The following is a 15,146-nucleotide window of genomic DNA, read 5'->3' on the forward strand; positions in this document are numbered from 1 at the left end:
TTCTCAGCCGTGTAATGCAACTCGTATGAATAGCTAGTAGCTGCCTCAAACATGCAGCGAGTGCCCCCTATTTTCTGGGCTGAAATCCGTGCTCAACTTTCTTTCCAAGCGTAGTTACTATCCACCAAGTCCACCCACCGCGGGAATCCATCGTGCGATTCCACTCACTAGAAGCCGTCGGCCGCCAAGCAAGTGGACAATGCTTGGGCGCCATCTCTCTTAACCCACGGAGCATTTCCTATTCAACATGCTGAATGCTACCTTATTGTATGCGGTGAACAAAGGAATGAAATTATGTGATGTTTATCGCGGCTGTGCTCACTGAAAAGAGCTTCGACTCCTGTGTCGTGGCTAAGACCTCATTACGCTACTTGTTATCATTGCCCCAAGACATAAATGGCCAAATACGCGCCAGCATGTTCGAATTTGACTACCAGCGGGATAAAACTGGCAGGGCTTGACTCAAGTGCATCTACGGAGTAGTGACCACCTGATACATAGCTCTGAACAGGTTTTCGCATGACTTTATGACGATCTCCCAGTCTGACAGCCCGGGAATATCTTGGACCTAACAAAAACGACTGACTCGTGTGCTGCACCTCTTGACTTCCCCCCATACTCGCCAGTAGCAAGCTCTGTGGGGAGCACTCTTAGTTAAGGAATAAGCTGAAGGCTTTTAGCTCAAGATTGGTCGCCCAAGTTCAAGCTCGACATTGGATAGAAGCTCTGGACCAAGAGGTTTTGCCTTGGGGGTGTGCAGTGCCGATCGACAAGGTCAAGCCCTACTTGCCGCTACATACTGACATAGACAAGTCGCTGTCATGTAGTTACTGGGGTCTTTGTTGCGGGCGTAGATACGTGGTTTCTGCAACCTTTCCAGCCTGTAGGATCTGTGCAAATCGATATGTCGTGACTAAAACTCGCGATGCGTTGCTCTGCTTGGGGAGCTTTGACTCGGTGAACTGTAGAGTTAACTAGAGAAGCATGTGTGTGCAATTGATATGTGACCGTCCAGTCGGATATTATGGAGGAAGTAAGCTATGGAAAGGATGCAGTTTCGTGCCAGGCTGCTAGCAAGTCGATGCTGCTCCTTGGGTATCATCGTCGATAAGGAGGGTAGAGTTTGGCATCGCGGAGTCGCAGACGTTGAAACGACATCTATATGCATATGCCGCTGACACAACAGTAGCAACAGGGTAACGTCTGACTCCACAATGAGAACACTTCAACACTTGTTGATGCTATACTGACACCCGCTGTAAAAACAAAATATCAATTGACCTGGGTTCTGAAATCCTGTATGCCACTCGCCACAGATCGTACAGTTAGACTAGATAAATATGTCTACATAGCAAAAAAGCCGTTCTAACGCCATCGCTTTTAATCCCCTGTACCTCGCCACCCTGTAGGCATGTTCGGTACAGACGGGAATGCAAGTCTTTTCTCTCCCATTTGGATCATAGCTCCATTATGTGAAGTAACCATCCACTGGGAGCCTCGTGTCTTTAGCAATACTTCATGTGCAATAGAAATGCGAGTCCTTCGACTATATCGATGAGGGGGCCCTGTCCTTTTTCCAACCCCTGTATCGCATGTTCTCTTCAATGGCCCTCCAGATCTGCTCCACGATCTCCTTATCACGGAATCGTGAAGCGTCGTGGCCCTCTCCTCGCCATCGGTCAATGCCAGTGGACAGGACGCGGTGACCCCAGTTGCGGATATTATCCGGAGCTGACTCTCCTCGCCAACCGACATAGATGCCCAGCGTGTGCTTGAAGAGCTCGTTGGGGTCACTCCACTTGTAGTTCTTGAACTGCCAAGTCTGGCCAGTGGTGAGGACTGCCACGATTCTGTTCCAGTATTCGGGCTTGAACGCTTCAGGACCCTCTACAAGAATGAAACGCATTGGGCGGTTTGGGTCAATGGAGGGGATGATGCGCTGCACATGAAGCATGTTGCTCATCGCACCACCTCCATCAGTAGGCACAAACTTGCCGTCCTCGAGGAACGATCGAGCATTTGATAGGCGAAGCAAAGAAGAAGCAGAGGGGGATAGAAGAATAATAGGGTCTGGTCGTCTTGTAGGGGGTTTTTGGTTAAGGGCGAGTGATGGGTTAGTGGGAATGCTGGAGCTAGACTGGTATTTCTTCTGGATAAAAGGCGCAGCAAGTTTGCGAACATGGGAGAAGTCCTAACGAGGTCAGACCAAAACTCAAGGGTTTCTCAAATTGCAAGGACTTACCGTAGGTTTGATGCCCCTTAAAACGGTGTTGCGATCGCCCATCTTTCGTTCGCTGTTGTAGATACCAGCCAGTCTCGGGTCCATAGTACCACGACCAGATCGCGACTGAGCAGTTGAAGTCACTGCACCCGTCTTCGCAGCTGCGGTCGCGCCAGCAGCCGCCGCATCTTTGTCACTGGGCAAAGGCTTGATGTACTCGCTCTCCTCGCTAGCACCCTCGAGCCAGGTAATCAGATCCAAACGCTCGATGAAACCCAAATTTTGAACCTTCCCCGAGCCACCAGCAGCTGCCAGTTCTTCGTTAAGCTTTGTCGCAGAAGCATTATACTCAGGGATAGCGACTTCGCGATTCAGCCAAGCAAAGTAGATACTGCGCAGGTCGACGGGCTTGTCTTGCGACACAAAGCGCGTCGGGTTGTCGATGGGAACAGCGACATCCCGATCGGGGAATCGCAAGTACGTCGCCTGGGATAGGGGAACTTCGGTTGCAGAAGCATCAGCTGATGCTGTGGGGATGAAGGGCGCGTTGGAGGAGATGGATTGGCGAAGGAGGACGAGTCCGTCGAGGTCGGCGGCGGACGCCATGATGAAGATGGACGCGCGGGAATAGGGAGCACGGCTGAAAGAGACTCTCTATGTGTTTGTGCTAGTCAAGAAACACCAATTGATGAATACTAGAATCTAAATGGTTCGCGAATCGAGAGTCCAGCGTGCTTGTTGCCGGTGAAGCTTTGATGAAGTGAAGATGAAAGGCTAAGGCTGAGGCTCTGGAATTTTGGCAAGCTCCCTTAGCTTCACCTATACCGGGCTGTCATTGGTCAGGCACATATGTGGCCAATCAACGGTCTATAAACTCATCTTCAACTTCAACGTCAATTGACAGCAGAATCAGCACCAATCCACGTTCTGTATAATGATGCGACTGGTCGCCCCGCGTTTTGCATTTTATGCATCAAGTAGATCATGTTTCTGGTGGTGTTGACGTTGATCCGCTATTACCGTCATACCCGGGCAGCTTGACTCGACGACTACGGTACTCGGAGTGCCCTAGGGTAGGTAAATTACTCCGGGAGTATTGCTAGTCAAAACGCTACCTACTGAACAACATTTCATGTGACTGGACAGTAGTATTGAATATCGCCTACTGCGTAGTAATTCGTCTATGCATGTTTGGCGTGCTTACTGTGCATTGGGATGTTTTAATTGGTAAGTCCTCATGTTTCTCTTGGGTAACTTGTAACTCTGTTTCAACTGCCGGTATAGCCACAACACCATGAAGATGCAGCTAGAGAACTTGCATGTGAGCCACGTCATAGAGCACATTAACAGTGTTTCCTTCGCTGGACAGGTATGAAGAAAAAGTCTGTCAGATTGACGATACAGTCTAAACTTGCCAATGCATAGATAGCTCACCTGCATCTTCTCGTATTTGACCCCAGTCTCTAATGTCTGAGCACAAATACTCTAAATCCAGGGATCACAAACACTAATCATTGACGGACAACTTACTTAGAACCCCCATGCTCAACTCACTCACAAGTACAGATACTTGCCATCGATCCAACCCCAACTTCTAGAAGCCGTCGCACACCCATGATTTCTAGTCCGCATCTAGCCATACACCAGCACTTTGGCGCCACGACTACCCTTCACGCCCCATCCATCTCGAGTCTGCACAGTCAGAATATGACATCGAAAACCCTTGGAAGCCTGGCACGTGCGGGCGACCCATAACCGTAAACTGCGATCCCTCACCTGGGATAAGCGTTAGCTCTCTCAACGGCGTTAAGCCAGTTCGTGCAGATCACTTACTCGCCCCGGCTGTTTGGTCTGGTGAACTCCTAGCCCGATGAGTAATACGACGACATCCCACGCTCACAGGGCGTCGGGTTCCCAGATCTAGTAAGAGTATGAGAAAAGGGGCGCTATTCAGAACAAATTACACCACAAAGATACCACGGAGGCCGCCGCCTCATCTTATAGCGTGTGGCAAGGGCACCGCCATGAAACAGCAAAAGAGCCTTTGTTCACGGATATTGGATGGGAATAGACATATTTCCACACGTGAAAACTTTGCTCATAACGCCACAAGGTATTGTACTTCTTGTTGTATGTACACCTAGCCGTATGCCCCTATTCGACTTCATCAAAGACCTATCCCAAAAGATGTGTGCAATTCCGCTTCCATTCCGCGCAATGACTCCGTCAACGCCAAATCAATCCTGACCTCCAATGGTTCTGTAGTACTCAAATACATCTATATGCCAAAGACAAGCTTCATGCGCTCATACGTGTAGAATGCGACCGCCGCCATTGGGAACACCTTGACGTATCCAATGGTGAGGCCAACAAAGAAACCAGGAATACCCCTCTCTCGGAAGATCATACCAGCGGTCTCTCCTATCCTCAATCGACGGCCGTCACCAACAGCACCGCCAACTTGCATTCGTCGTCGAATGACTTCAAGAGGATATGACGCCGTTTGAGAGATCAAACCGGCGATTCCACCAGCAGTGAGCTCGGCCCATGATCGTAAGGGGGCTGGCTTTCCTTCAGGGTGGTTTGCCTTTTTCGGTAATGTCGTGTGCTTCGCAAAACGAGGCGATCGGAGGATATCACCAACAGTATCGTGAGTTAAGAAAGACATGCCCGCATATGGAAGCATGCCCATAACGGTGGGAGCGAAACCTCGGTAAAAGTTGATAAGTCCTGTTTGAGGAGCAATGGCGCCAACTGTCGCTGCTGTCGCTTCCGCTGCAGCAGTTACTGTTACAGGCGCATTAGGTAGTCGAGTCGCGGTTGTTTTCTGAACGGGTTGCTCGTTGTAAATCTGACGACATATTGATGACAAAGAAGAGTGGCCGTCACGTTTAGTCTCGAAGGCAAGTCGTACTCTCATAACTTCTAAAGGATATGTGAAAAAGACGGAGGTGACACCAGCCAAACTTCCACTGAGGAGTCTTCTCATTGGTGTCTCATGGTGTTTATCGGGTATAATAATGGCTCGAATTTGTTCGTATGCGAGGAATTTGATACCGGCGTAAGGAAAGATTCGTAGTAAAGTCGCTGAGTGTCCACGGTAGAGTCCAGTGATGCCTTCATATCTATGGATGTCCTTCATGGCGCTTGCGACACCAACCCATGATCCTGTATATTTTGCGAACCGTGGATTGCTGGCCTGGAAGAGGATCTTTACTCGATCCAATGGCGCAACGACAGTTTTGCCCTATTCCAAACAGTCAGAAACCTCTGGAGACCTCAGTCTTCGACCTTGACAAACTTACAGCGCAGCCAGCTAAACCACCCGCAACTCCAGATTTCCACACATATTCAAAGCTGTTCATTTGTGCCTTTGGTGCTACAGCCTCCTGGTCCGTAGGACACACAGGAGGCTCTTTTGGCGACTTGCTGAGTGTGTGAGAAGAGACATGGCTCTGAATATTTCTATTGCGCGCAACATCGGCCATTGAGGCATGCTCCATCTGAGCAGCGTCGGCAGAGGACATGGCCCCGAGGCTCACAGAAGCACGTGCCTGACCTTGTTGAACGGATTCGAGGCCTACGGGCGCGACATGCCGTGGCAGAGTCGAATGGGGATCGGTATTCGAAGCCAACGCGACTGAGATATTTCGGTTTCGGTGGTGATCTTGTCAAAAAGTTGGAGGAGGAGTTAGTAGTAGAAACAGGTTTTGCGGGGAGGATGAAGCAGTTCGGATATGGGGACGAGAGGATTTTGGAGATGATACCGGCATGCGGCGCGGCAGAATTTCCCCGGTCAGAGGCGGCTTGGACGTCATTAAACCGACGCTCAGTGGGCGAATACAGGCCCCCCACTAGTTTTTTTACAAGTGAATGACCTCCGCTACCTTAGCAAAGGTGGTCACGCCCGCGGAAATGGAGATCCCCCAGAACCCTAGAAAAATAGAGGAATTAGGCCATCAGGGGTCCAAGACTTGTCACTTCAGTGGGTTACTGCGCTGATGATCCACTGAAAACTTGTCGTTTCTCAGCAGATTCACAGCCAGGTCAGGGCTGTCAGGGCATAGCGAGGCTTAACGGTCCCGGTGATCAATAACCGAGCCGAGGTTTGCCGACCATCGCCGCGAATTTATTCCTTCAACCGCGGGTTAAGCAAAGGCCAATGCAGGTGGAAGAATAGTCATCCGAGTCCGCTATGGAGGCCAACAGCCACAGAAACTCGTCTGTTCTCTTTGAGAGCCCAGACAAGAGCCTCATTGTTCTAGACATCCCCACGTCTCTAGAAGAGAGCCAGGCTCTCCCGTCTCAGGTCACCCGCCGCCGCATCGTCTCCGCAGAGCCCCGCGCGAGTCCGTTTCCGACCCCGGAGCCCCGGCATGGAGGAGGCGATCACTCGGCATTTGCGACAGCGTCTCCTGGCGCGCAGTTGGCTGAGCTCATGACCACTGAAACGGTCAGCAGCGCTTTACAGGACCTTGCCAGCACATACTCATATTCTGGACCTTTCCATCGGGACCGGTTTGTTCAGCCACAACAACCACCGTCAGTATCCGCTCTGCCGCCTTTGATACCAGACAAAGCCGAATTTCTTGATGGCTCTATAGAGGCTTTGCGTGATACTTTTCACATGTCAGCTCCCAAGTTTGATCTTGTTGTGTTAGATCCTCCGTGGCCAAACCGATCTGCCAGGAGAAAGACAGACAATTATGCTACTGTATCAAATCTCAAGGAGATGCGCGACCTTTTGCTACACATTCCTCTAGCTTCTCATCTTGCACCAGATGGACTAGTTGCCGTCTGGGTCACTAATAAACACAGTATTCACGACTTTTTGACTTCCCCAACAGGGGTGTTCGCTGCTTGGGGTCTCGAGTTTGTGACTGAATGGACGTGGCTCAAGGTTGCTGCGTCGGGTGAACCGCTCTACGACATTGAGTCAACATGGAGGAAGCCATGGGAGAAGCTCATTATAGCGAAGCGTATCGGGAGCAAGAAGCCAGATGCTCTCGGGTCAAAAGTCATCGTGGCAGTCCCTGATGTCCACTCACGGAAGCCCAATCTGCGAGGCCTCTTTCAAGATGTCATCGGCAAAGAATGTCTTGGCCTCGAGATCTTTGCTCGTAACTTGACTGCTGGTTGGTGGACCTGGGGGAATGAAGTCTTGCGCTTTCAACAGCCCGAACATTGGCACGACATGGAATAATGTGAGGAAGAATATACGAGTTTTCAGCGTCTATATTTGCGCTCATAATCTTTAACCCGCCTGCATGCATTGCCCATCCAAGACTAGTTACAATAATGTACAGTTATGATGCCCGCTTATCCTACAGAGGCCCATCATCCGTGGCTCCTCATAGAATTGGCGCCTCTTTCATTAGCAGTTTCCTGCAGTTTCAAGTCGTAATTCGCCTGTCGTAGTCGTTTAAGCTTCATTTGCGTCCTTCTTAACCTCTGCTTCCTCCTTGTTCAGTAACTTCTCCCATTTAGGATCCAAGATAACATCGTTGGTCCACTTCTCCTCTCCCGATAACAGCTTTTGTGCCATATTGGCCAACTCTTGTCTCTCCTTCGACGGGAGCTGCTTGCTCTTGAGAGGAATTTCGAATCGCTGTTGCGCAATATGCTCCTTATTTCGCTTCTCCAGCATATCCTCGCGCATCTGGAACAATTGGTTACTCCAGGGTGTTTTGTCCTCGGGAAGTTCGGGCCATTGGAAGGGCTTTGCCAATTCGACGGTCATGACCTTGAGGGGTTTGGGGCGATACCACGAGCGCGAGTGGGAGTTGCGCTGGGTTAGGGGTTGCTGCTTAACGTATGATCGGACCTTTGTGACCTCGACATTGTAAAGGTTCCAGAGGTAATCTCGGAGATCGAACTTTGTGAATCGTAGAGGGACCTGGAAAGTGGCCTCGTTTGGTGGGAGGTGATCTTTTCGAAGAAAGGTGATTACATGGTTTGGCCTAGAGATTGTTAGAATTTGTATGTAGAGATGGATCAAAGGCACTTACAGAAAAACCTGCTTCTGGCCCAGCTTGAAGCCGGGCAATTGGCGAGCTACAGTCTTTGCTACCTCTGCCATGGTCGTCGTTTTGCCCTTTCAAAAGTGGTCGGCGATAGTTGAGTTGGGATGTGAAGAAATTCGATGACTGGCTCTGATTGGCTTCAACGGCAAAAGTGAACTTCCGGGAGGGGTGTGGGGATTGTAGATGCTATAGATGCACGCCCCGCATCCAGCAGTGTAAGAAGGTGAATATCATTTCACTCCACGAGGTCATTTCGTGACTGGAATCAAATATTAAATATTTTAACACTAACAGAGGCTATTTTAGAACTTCTAGAATCTTCCTATCTATTTGTTATAGCATATTCGGCGAAAACCATTGACCTGGGTTGAAGTGACATCTCCCCAACTCAGTTGTCTCACGGGTACTCGCAGTGCAACAATTACTCCTTCTCGTCAACACAAAACGAAGCCTATTCTTCCTCTCCACAACAAAAACAAAACAACGAGAACATCGATCTCAAGATCCGTCCTCATGCCCAAGCAACACCCAAAATGCAAAAACACACTAAATCAAAGCGTTCTTTGAGCCCGACGGCTCGGGTCTCACCTCGTAAGAGACTCAACTATGATGCAGACACTCACAAGATGTCGAGTCCCACGAGCTATAATGATGAAGATGTCCAACTCAGTTTCCTGACCATCGACGAAGAAGATGAAAAAGGGGTCGCTTGTTCTAATAGCATGGAAGAGCTGATGAAGCTGGAAAAGGAGCGATATCCCGGTGCCAGTACCTGGGCCCCTGCTGAAGAACGACTCTTTGAGATATTGTATATGCGACAGGATCTGCCCATGCTTCCATCAACGTGGGATGTCGATCTTAGAGGAGTGCCCATCTCAGACATTGTATTCCAAACTTCGGATGAGTTTCCTCCTATCATCTATGCTCACTCAAATAACTTTCGAGGTATATTTACCCTCCTATTATGGAGTACATTGCTCACTCTTTTTCAGCAACAACCGCCCTTATCCGTCTCATGGACCTCACAGCAACGACCAGGACAACCATTCAGAGTGGCCATCGGATAAAGGTACCGCAGCTCATCAAACAACAGCTCGACAAGTATCTGAGCTGGGCAGCACAGGACGGCGACTACCTGCATCTACGCATTGTTCCGAACATCCTAACGGAAATTGTAGACACAAAAATGCTGGAAGATGAGATCACCGAGCACATCCAGAAACGTATGAGAGCTCTCGCAAAGCTTCAGCGAGAGTTCCTCCGAGAGGATAGAAACCCTCAGTTCTGGGATGTTATCAAGCCCAGTGTATTTGCATCTCCGAAAATCAAACTTGAGCCGGACGATGGGCCGACATCGCTTGGGGGGTGGCTGACGCCTACTCAGAGCCGACTTGGCTCACATCTTCAAAGTGGAAACGTAGTTCCAACCACCGAAACCCATGAAGTCGCTGTCAAGATCGAACCTGGATTTAAGAGCCCCGGTATCTCGGCAGGAGTACTCCCTAAGACAACAATGCTTTCGAGGGAGTCATACCATTCAGATTCCCCATCGCCCTCTCTACCCGAAGAGCCCCAGACCCCTCCTCGACACACCTACCGTCGCCACCCTCCTGTGGTATACGGTCTCTTCATTATCAACACCTGGGTTCTCGTTCTCACAGTCGATTCCTCCAAAGGATCCAACGCCCATGTCAGTTTCCAGGTCCAAGTCGATTTCAAAGATGAACACCAGGGGATCTGGAATGCCCTCACCATCGCTATTGCGGTGTGCCTTGCTCGTGATGAGCTACGTACTCGTGCGACCGACTTCGAGGAGCTACCTTGCGTGGAAGATAGTGATCCGGATGCTTGATTTGCAGGATAATTCAATGATTATGACGATTATTACGCCGGAAGGAATACCAAGATTCATGTTTCACTCCTGTTTGTTGCTAGTGCGCTTTCAAGTTGTGTTTTATACCCCTGATTTTATAAACCAGTGTTGACTTGGAGTTTCGTTGTTGTTATCAAGAGGTTTTCATGTACCAGTTATCAAGTCCTCAACGCCATTCACCTTATCGGAGAATATCTCGACCCGTTCAATCAGTCGTTAAGTAATCTGCCCTATTTGTAAAGTCATAAGTGTTAAAAAGTCAATAGAGAGCTTCTATGCTTCATGCTCTCATCTCTATTCATGTCCTGATGTGTCTGATCAGTCATTCCCTTCTATTCCCAACGCCCAGCAATGACGGCCGTCCGCAGCCCCAAACGTCTCTTTCTATCTGTACATAAATCTCCATTGCATTTCATCTCATAGAGTCCGCTTCTCTAATGCGTGAGTTATACAGGGTGGGGGGTGAAGCGGGGAGGAAACTTTTCTTGCGACCGCGCGTGAATAAATATTTTTAAAATCATCGCAAGTAAGGTAGTTAACGACAAGGTGAGAACAAGGTGTATGTGTATGTGTTTGTGTGGAGATTTTTACATTTCTTCTCGTTCGACGGGCATCAGAACCTCAAGCTGTCGAAGGAGTCGCTGGTACAAGAACAGCATGCAGCCACTCTGGATGAATGTCCATACTCCTCGGGGTCCGACACCACGGAACCATCCTGCAACGCCTTCTGTGCGGTAGATGACCCGTAGGCCAGTGAAGACGGAGGAGGTATCGAGAGCGATGGCGCCAGGTCGTGGTCGATGTGTGCTGGGAGAAGAGGTAGAAATATGCCGAACTTGTGAGTTGGCATGATGGTCTTTTGGGTGTCGGGACTCTGTTGGTGTGTTGACTTGAGTCTGAAGTCGTGTCTTGACTACATCGAGGGGACAGGTGATAACACCGGCAAGACCACCAGCTGCAGCACCAGTGAGAAGCTCGAGGGAAACTCCGATATCGCGGCTCTGCTTGTATTTGCGAGCCCAAGTGGTGAACTGTTCCCAGAACATGAATTGTAGAGCTGAGAAGGGCAGATCACGATAAAGAGTGGCCTTGTAGCCGTAGAATAAGGCGGAGGCGCCTTCTGCGCGCACAATGGTTCGAGCAGCGTCGATAGTACCGCGGTAGTTGTAGCCTGAGGTGAAATGGGGGTTGTTGTAACGGCCTTGAAGCTGGAGGCGTGTCTTGAGAACTTCTGAGGGGACGTAGACAATGGATGCTGCGAGATCTCCAAGGAAACCTTTGGATTTGTTAGCGTTTGTACTGATGCTAGATCTCATCGAGGTGCCGTACCTGCTGTGAGATATGAAATATGCTGTTGCACGCCGTGATCTATCAAGAAGCGCTTGCTCCATTCATATGTGCCGAAGAACATAACAGTTCCTGGAAATGAGCCTCCAAGCGCAGGAATCCATCCACCGTAGAGACCTCGTCTTATACCCTCCTGTCTCCATATCGTGTAGTAGGACTGTCCTAGCGATGTGTATCTTGACGGAACGTGGGGATCGCCCTGTTGTCTCGTCTTGACAGTGTCGAGTGAGTGCATGAGTAGATCGCCCGTAGATCCTCCAATACCACCTGCGATCATGGCCTGTCGTGGGATCCCATGTTAGCGCGCCTGGAAACGAATAGGTCGAAAACGCTTGGCGATGCAATCATAGCACCCTGATAGTCTGTAACGTACATGAAGATACGGCGGTCGCCCCTCGGCCTCGACATCTTGTGCGGTCATGTTCTGGTCACTGGTCTTGCTTCTACTACTTTCCGAGCGACGACCCGTCCAAGCAGCATGACGATGCTCGGGGGATGGCGCAAAATCGCTCGCCGCAGTCGTCGATCCGTCGTTCGCCGTCGTCGATTGAGCGAAGACGAGGTCAGAATCTTGTTGAAGACCCAAGGGCATAATCCGGGTTCAGCAAGAAATCGAGCTCGGATCGGAGGAAACAGTTGGACGAGTCGGTGACGGGCCCAAGGCGGAAGACTTCGGAAGCGAAAAAAAAAAAAAAAAGAGAAAGACAAGAGGATCCCCAAGAAAGAGAGAAGAGTAACTGTTAGGAAGGGATCGCTCTGTCGCGATGTTTGGTCGTGGGCGAGTGGGCGGGCGTCGCAGGGTCGCAGAGAATAGATAAGAGCGGAGAGTCTGGGCGATGTCGTTTATGAGAATTTTGATGAAGGAACCCGGTCTTGGCGAATTGCGGCTCTACTTGGCTCTGCTCAGCGGTTTCTTAGTGGCCGATCAGGGACCGCACCTCGATTTACAGCGCACTTCACTTTACCTACCTTAGGTTCAGAGCACCCGACGCTAACTACGTCAATGGAAGAATGCCCGATGAAAGAATTTCAAGAAATGACCGAACGGGCTTTCGGTCTATTATCTTATCTCACCTCATCCATCATACGCCACTTCTGCCCGCGTACCTAATTCATAGTGACGGGAGGCTTCAGTGAGATCATATGAGTTAATGACATCCATATCTCATGAATAAAGTCTGATGTTTGGCTATTGATGGAACGAATAATTGACTGTAAAATTGAGTTGATCATAAGGTCTATACATATCTTCATGAGTTTTTGGTACATATAATACATCTCATTTCCTACTCCATCAATGGCCTCTGGTGATCCCGCCATGGAAGAGCTCCAAACTTGCGAAAAGGAAACACAATATGCGTGACTCGCCCAGTAATCAACTGCTTAGATACTGGTCCATACGTATTGCTATCCAGACTCGATCCAGGCGGTCCATCGCCCTCAACCCACACGTGCCCTTGCGGGACTCTCACTGTTGGCAGAGGATGAGGCGCTTTTGTCTTGATCACATCGTTCTCTAGCGCCACTACGCGCTTGACTGCAATTGTCTCGGGATGTAGCGGACTCCTTTTGTAACTTTCATGTTAATTCTCATCAATTGGTTATTTCCAGGCTTTGAGAAGGGTCTGCTCGTACCGTAATGTCACAACCATGCCCCTCTCCAGATTCTCTTGAGGAGACCACTTCCAGTTGAGGATCACATCTCTTCGTAAAGTAGAGTCTTTGTCGTCGTTTATCAACGGATACATAGATGCGCCGTCGACAAAAGTCAGCTCTGCTACGTGCAGGTTAAACATGGCGATGACTGGGATCCATGTTGCGAATCCAAAGAGTCTTAAAGCTGTTGACCTGGCCAGACTGGGTTGGCCATTACCTCTGAGACGTGCCCACACTGAGCCGAGAACCATTGCGAAGGCTCTAACTATTGTTCAAAACGAGCGTTGTTGAAGAGCAGCATTCCCGTTGCTGTGAGTTTGAGTTGCAGTGGGACTATCGCTGGTTGTGAGTCCAAGTATAGAAATTCTACACACGAGTCTAAGCTTTTATCGGCTAGTTCCGACAACCCGCCATGCAAGGCAGCACGAGACAGGCAACATTAAACATGAAGCTTCAGAATCATAACTCTAAAGAAACATCATCTTAAGTATGTCCCACTGAACCAAGCCAAAAACACAGTAATCACAATGCAATGAAGAGACGGTATCTCGAGTAATCAAAGAACTGTTCGTTATCAACGCCGTTTCAGACGCCACTTCCTACCATCGGAAGAACTACATGAAAGTCTGGACTTTTAGTGATGCTGTGCACTCCGGGATACATGCTTCCTTTCAGCCTCCCAGACGCCCTCTATTACACCCTTTTCCGTGTCCAACAACCCGCTCGTGCGCGGGCTACTTTGGCATGGCTCTAACAGTCTTGCCGACTCATCCTGACCTGGAGACTCTTCGTCTGTCCATGACCTAGATGGTCTCAGGGATGTTTTCGTCGCTGTCGCTCATGCTCTCGTCACCGCTGACCTCGGCGTTCTCACGCTCGCGCTTCTCCATCAATGCTTGCAGCTCAGCGTCATCGCTCTCAGTAACGGCCTTGGGCTCCATCTTGACTGTCAAGTTACCACCGGCACCCTCGATGCTCTTTCGGACATCGACGATGGCCTCTCCCAAGCAAGTAATACCGACGTTTTTGTCCAAGGTCGAGCATGTGAGGACGTAGAGAGGCGGAGAGACGAGCTTGACCTTGACTTGGGTGTCATCGGTGCTGTGGGCCTCGGCTGTGCGGAGAGCAGTCTTGACGGCGTCGATTCCCTCGTACCCGAAGCAAGTGACCTCAATATCGGCTCGGATCTTGGTGGGCTGAGGAGTAAGACGCTTTCCGATGTATGACTTGAGCTCCTCCTTGGCCACCTCGTTGGGGAAGGTAATATCGTTCCAGACCTCGGGGTTTCTTCTCAAGGTTAGTACAGGTGGTCCGACTTTAGTAAAGAGCAACTGACGTGATGGAAAGCTTGAAAGCGTCGATAGCATGCCCGTATCGCTTGTTTAGGGGCCAAGCAATGGCCTCATAGAGGCTCTCGATATCGAGCTTGGTCTTCTCGGCGAGATGCACCATGATAGAGTGGACCATCTTGCTCTTGTTGTATCGCTCTTCGCACTTGACAATATCCTCGGGGGAGACTCGTCGCTTCGAGAGATCGATGTAACCTGCCCAAAAAATCAATATCCATGCCCAAAGTTCAGCCCGACATAGATTTGATGCTAACCCTTCTCCTTGTCGACACGGAGCACCACGACGACTTCGTTGCGACCGACTCGAATGAGCTTCTGAATACTTCGAATACGTCTTCGCGAAAGCTCAGAAAGCAGGATCATGCCGTCAATGTTGTCGTACTCTAGAAGCTTAACGTAGGCACCCATTTCGGCGATCTGAAATTGGTCAGAGGCAGTTCTTTCGGACAGATCAGGTTGCTACTGACCTGCTTGACATTGACCATGACGAAGCTGTCGATCTCCGGGTACTTCTCCTCGTAAAAACGGCAATGTTGATTTTGAGCCATCTTAACGGTGTTGTTGAGGTTTCAGAGGGTTCGGTCGGGTTTCTGTAGAATAAGGTGGGGGGTTTTATCGATGTCGAGCCGTCGCACGAACGATCGCAAGTCGGGCTTTCAAAAAGAGCCAAAAGTCTA

The 15,146-nt window shown here is 49.8% G+C and overlaps 7 protein-coding genes across 7 annotated transcripts; 2 read left to right on the top strand and 5 right to left on the bottom strand.

Moving 5' to 3' along the window:
- Nucleotides 1-1,546: 1,546 nt before the first annotated feature.
- J7337_004591 (uncharacterized protein) lies at nucleotides 1,547-2,827 on the bottom strand (the record flags this gene model as incomplete). Its single annotated transcript, XM_044822283.1, has 2 exons — nucleotides 1,547-2,191; nucleotides 2,243-2,827. The coding sequence occupies 2 exons, from the start codon at nucleotides 2,825-2,827 to the stop codon at nucleotides 1,547-1,549; spliced, it is 1,230 nt and encodes a 409-aa protein (XP_044683616.1).
- A 1,672-nt stretch (nucleotides 2,828-4,499) lies between these two features.
- J7337_004592 (uncharacterized protein) lies at nucleotides 4,500-5,748 on the bottom strand (the record flags this gene model as incomplete). Its single annotated transcript, XM_044822284.1, has 2 exons — nucleotides 4,500-5,468; nucleotides 5,527-5,748. 2 exons carry the CDS (start codon nucleotides 5,746-5,748, stop codon nucleotides 4,500-4,502), a joined length of 1,191 nt encoding a protein of 396 aa, XP_044683617.1.
- Nucleotides 5,749-6,416: 668 nt separating this feature from the next.
- On the top strand, nucleotides 6,417-7,424 carry J7337_004593 (uncharacterized protein; the record flags this gene model as incomplete). Its single annotated transcript, XM_044822285.1, has 1 exon — nucleotides 6,417-7,424. The coding sequence occupies one exon, from the start codon at nucleotides 6,417-6,419 to the stop codon at nucleotides 7,422-7,424; it is 1,008 nt and encodes a 335-aa protein (XP_044683618.1).
- Nucleotides 7,425-7,643: 219 nt separating this feature from the next.
- J7337_004594 (uncharacterized protein) lies at nucleotides 7,644-8,300 on the bottom strand (the record flags this gene model as incomplete). The annotated part of the gene is made up of 2 exons (XM_044822286.1): nucleotides 7,644-8,181; nucleotides 8,230-8,300. 2 exons carry the CDS (start codon nucleotides 8,298-8,300, stop codon nucleotides 7,644-7,646), a joined length of 609 nt encoding a protein of 202 aa, XP_044683619.1.
- Nucleotides 8,301-8,870: 570 nt separating this feature from the next.
- Nucleotides 8,871-10,096, top strand: J7337_004595 (uncharacterized protein; the record flags this gene model as incomplete). The annotated part of the gene is made up of 2 exons (XM_044822287.1): nucleotides 8,871-9,189; nucleotides 9,237-10,096. The coding sequence occupies 2 exons, from the start codon at nucleotides 8,871-8,873 to the stop codon at nucleotides 10,094-10,096; spliced, it is 1,179 nt and encodes a 392-aa protein (XP_044683620.1).
- A 608-nt stretch (nucleotides 10,097-10,704) lies between these two features.
- On the bottom strand, nucleotides 10,705-12,056 carry J7337_004596 (uncharacterized protein; the record flags this gene model as incomplete). Its single annotated transcript, XM_044822288.1, has 3 exons — nucleotides 10,705-11,393; nucleotides 11,447-11,744; nucleotides 11,838-12,056. The coding sequence occupies 3 exons, from the start codon at nucleotides 12,054-12,056 to the stop codon at nucleotides 10,705-10,707; spliced, it is 1,206 nt and encodes a 401-aa protein (XP_044683621.1).
- A 1,867-nt stretch (nucleotides 12,057-13,923) lies between these two features.
- Nucleotides 13,924-15,017, bottom strand: J7337_004597 (uncharacterized protein; the record flags this gene model as incomplete). The annotated part of the gene is made up of 4 exons (XM_044822289.1): nucleotides 13,924-14,407; nucleotides 14,457-14,664; nucleotides 14,724-14,886; nucleotides 14,937-15,017. 4 exons carry the CDS (start codon nucleotides 15,015-15,017, stop codon nucleotides 13,924-13,926), a joined length of 936 nt encoding a protein of 311 aa, XP_044683622.1.
- Between the last annotated feature and the right edge of the window lie 129 nt (nucleotides 15,018-15,146).

This window comes from Fusarium musae, chromosome 3 (assembly GCF_019915245.1).
Source record: "Fusarium musae strain F31 chromosome 3, whole genome shotgun sequence".
Lineage (NCBI taxonomy): Eukaryota > Fungi > Ascomycota > Sordariomycetes > Hypocreales > Nectriaceae > Fusarium > Fusarium musae.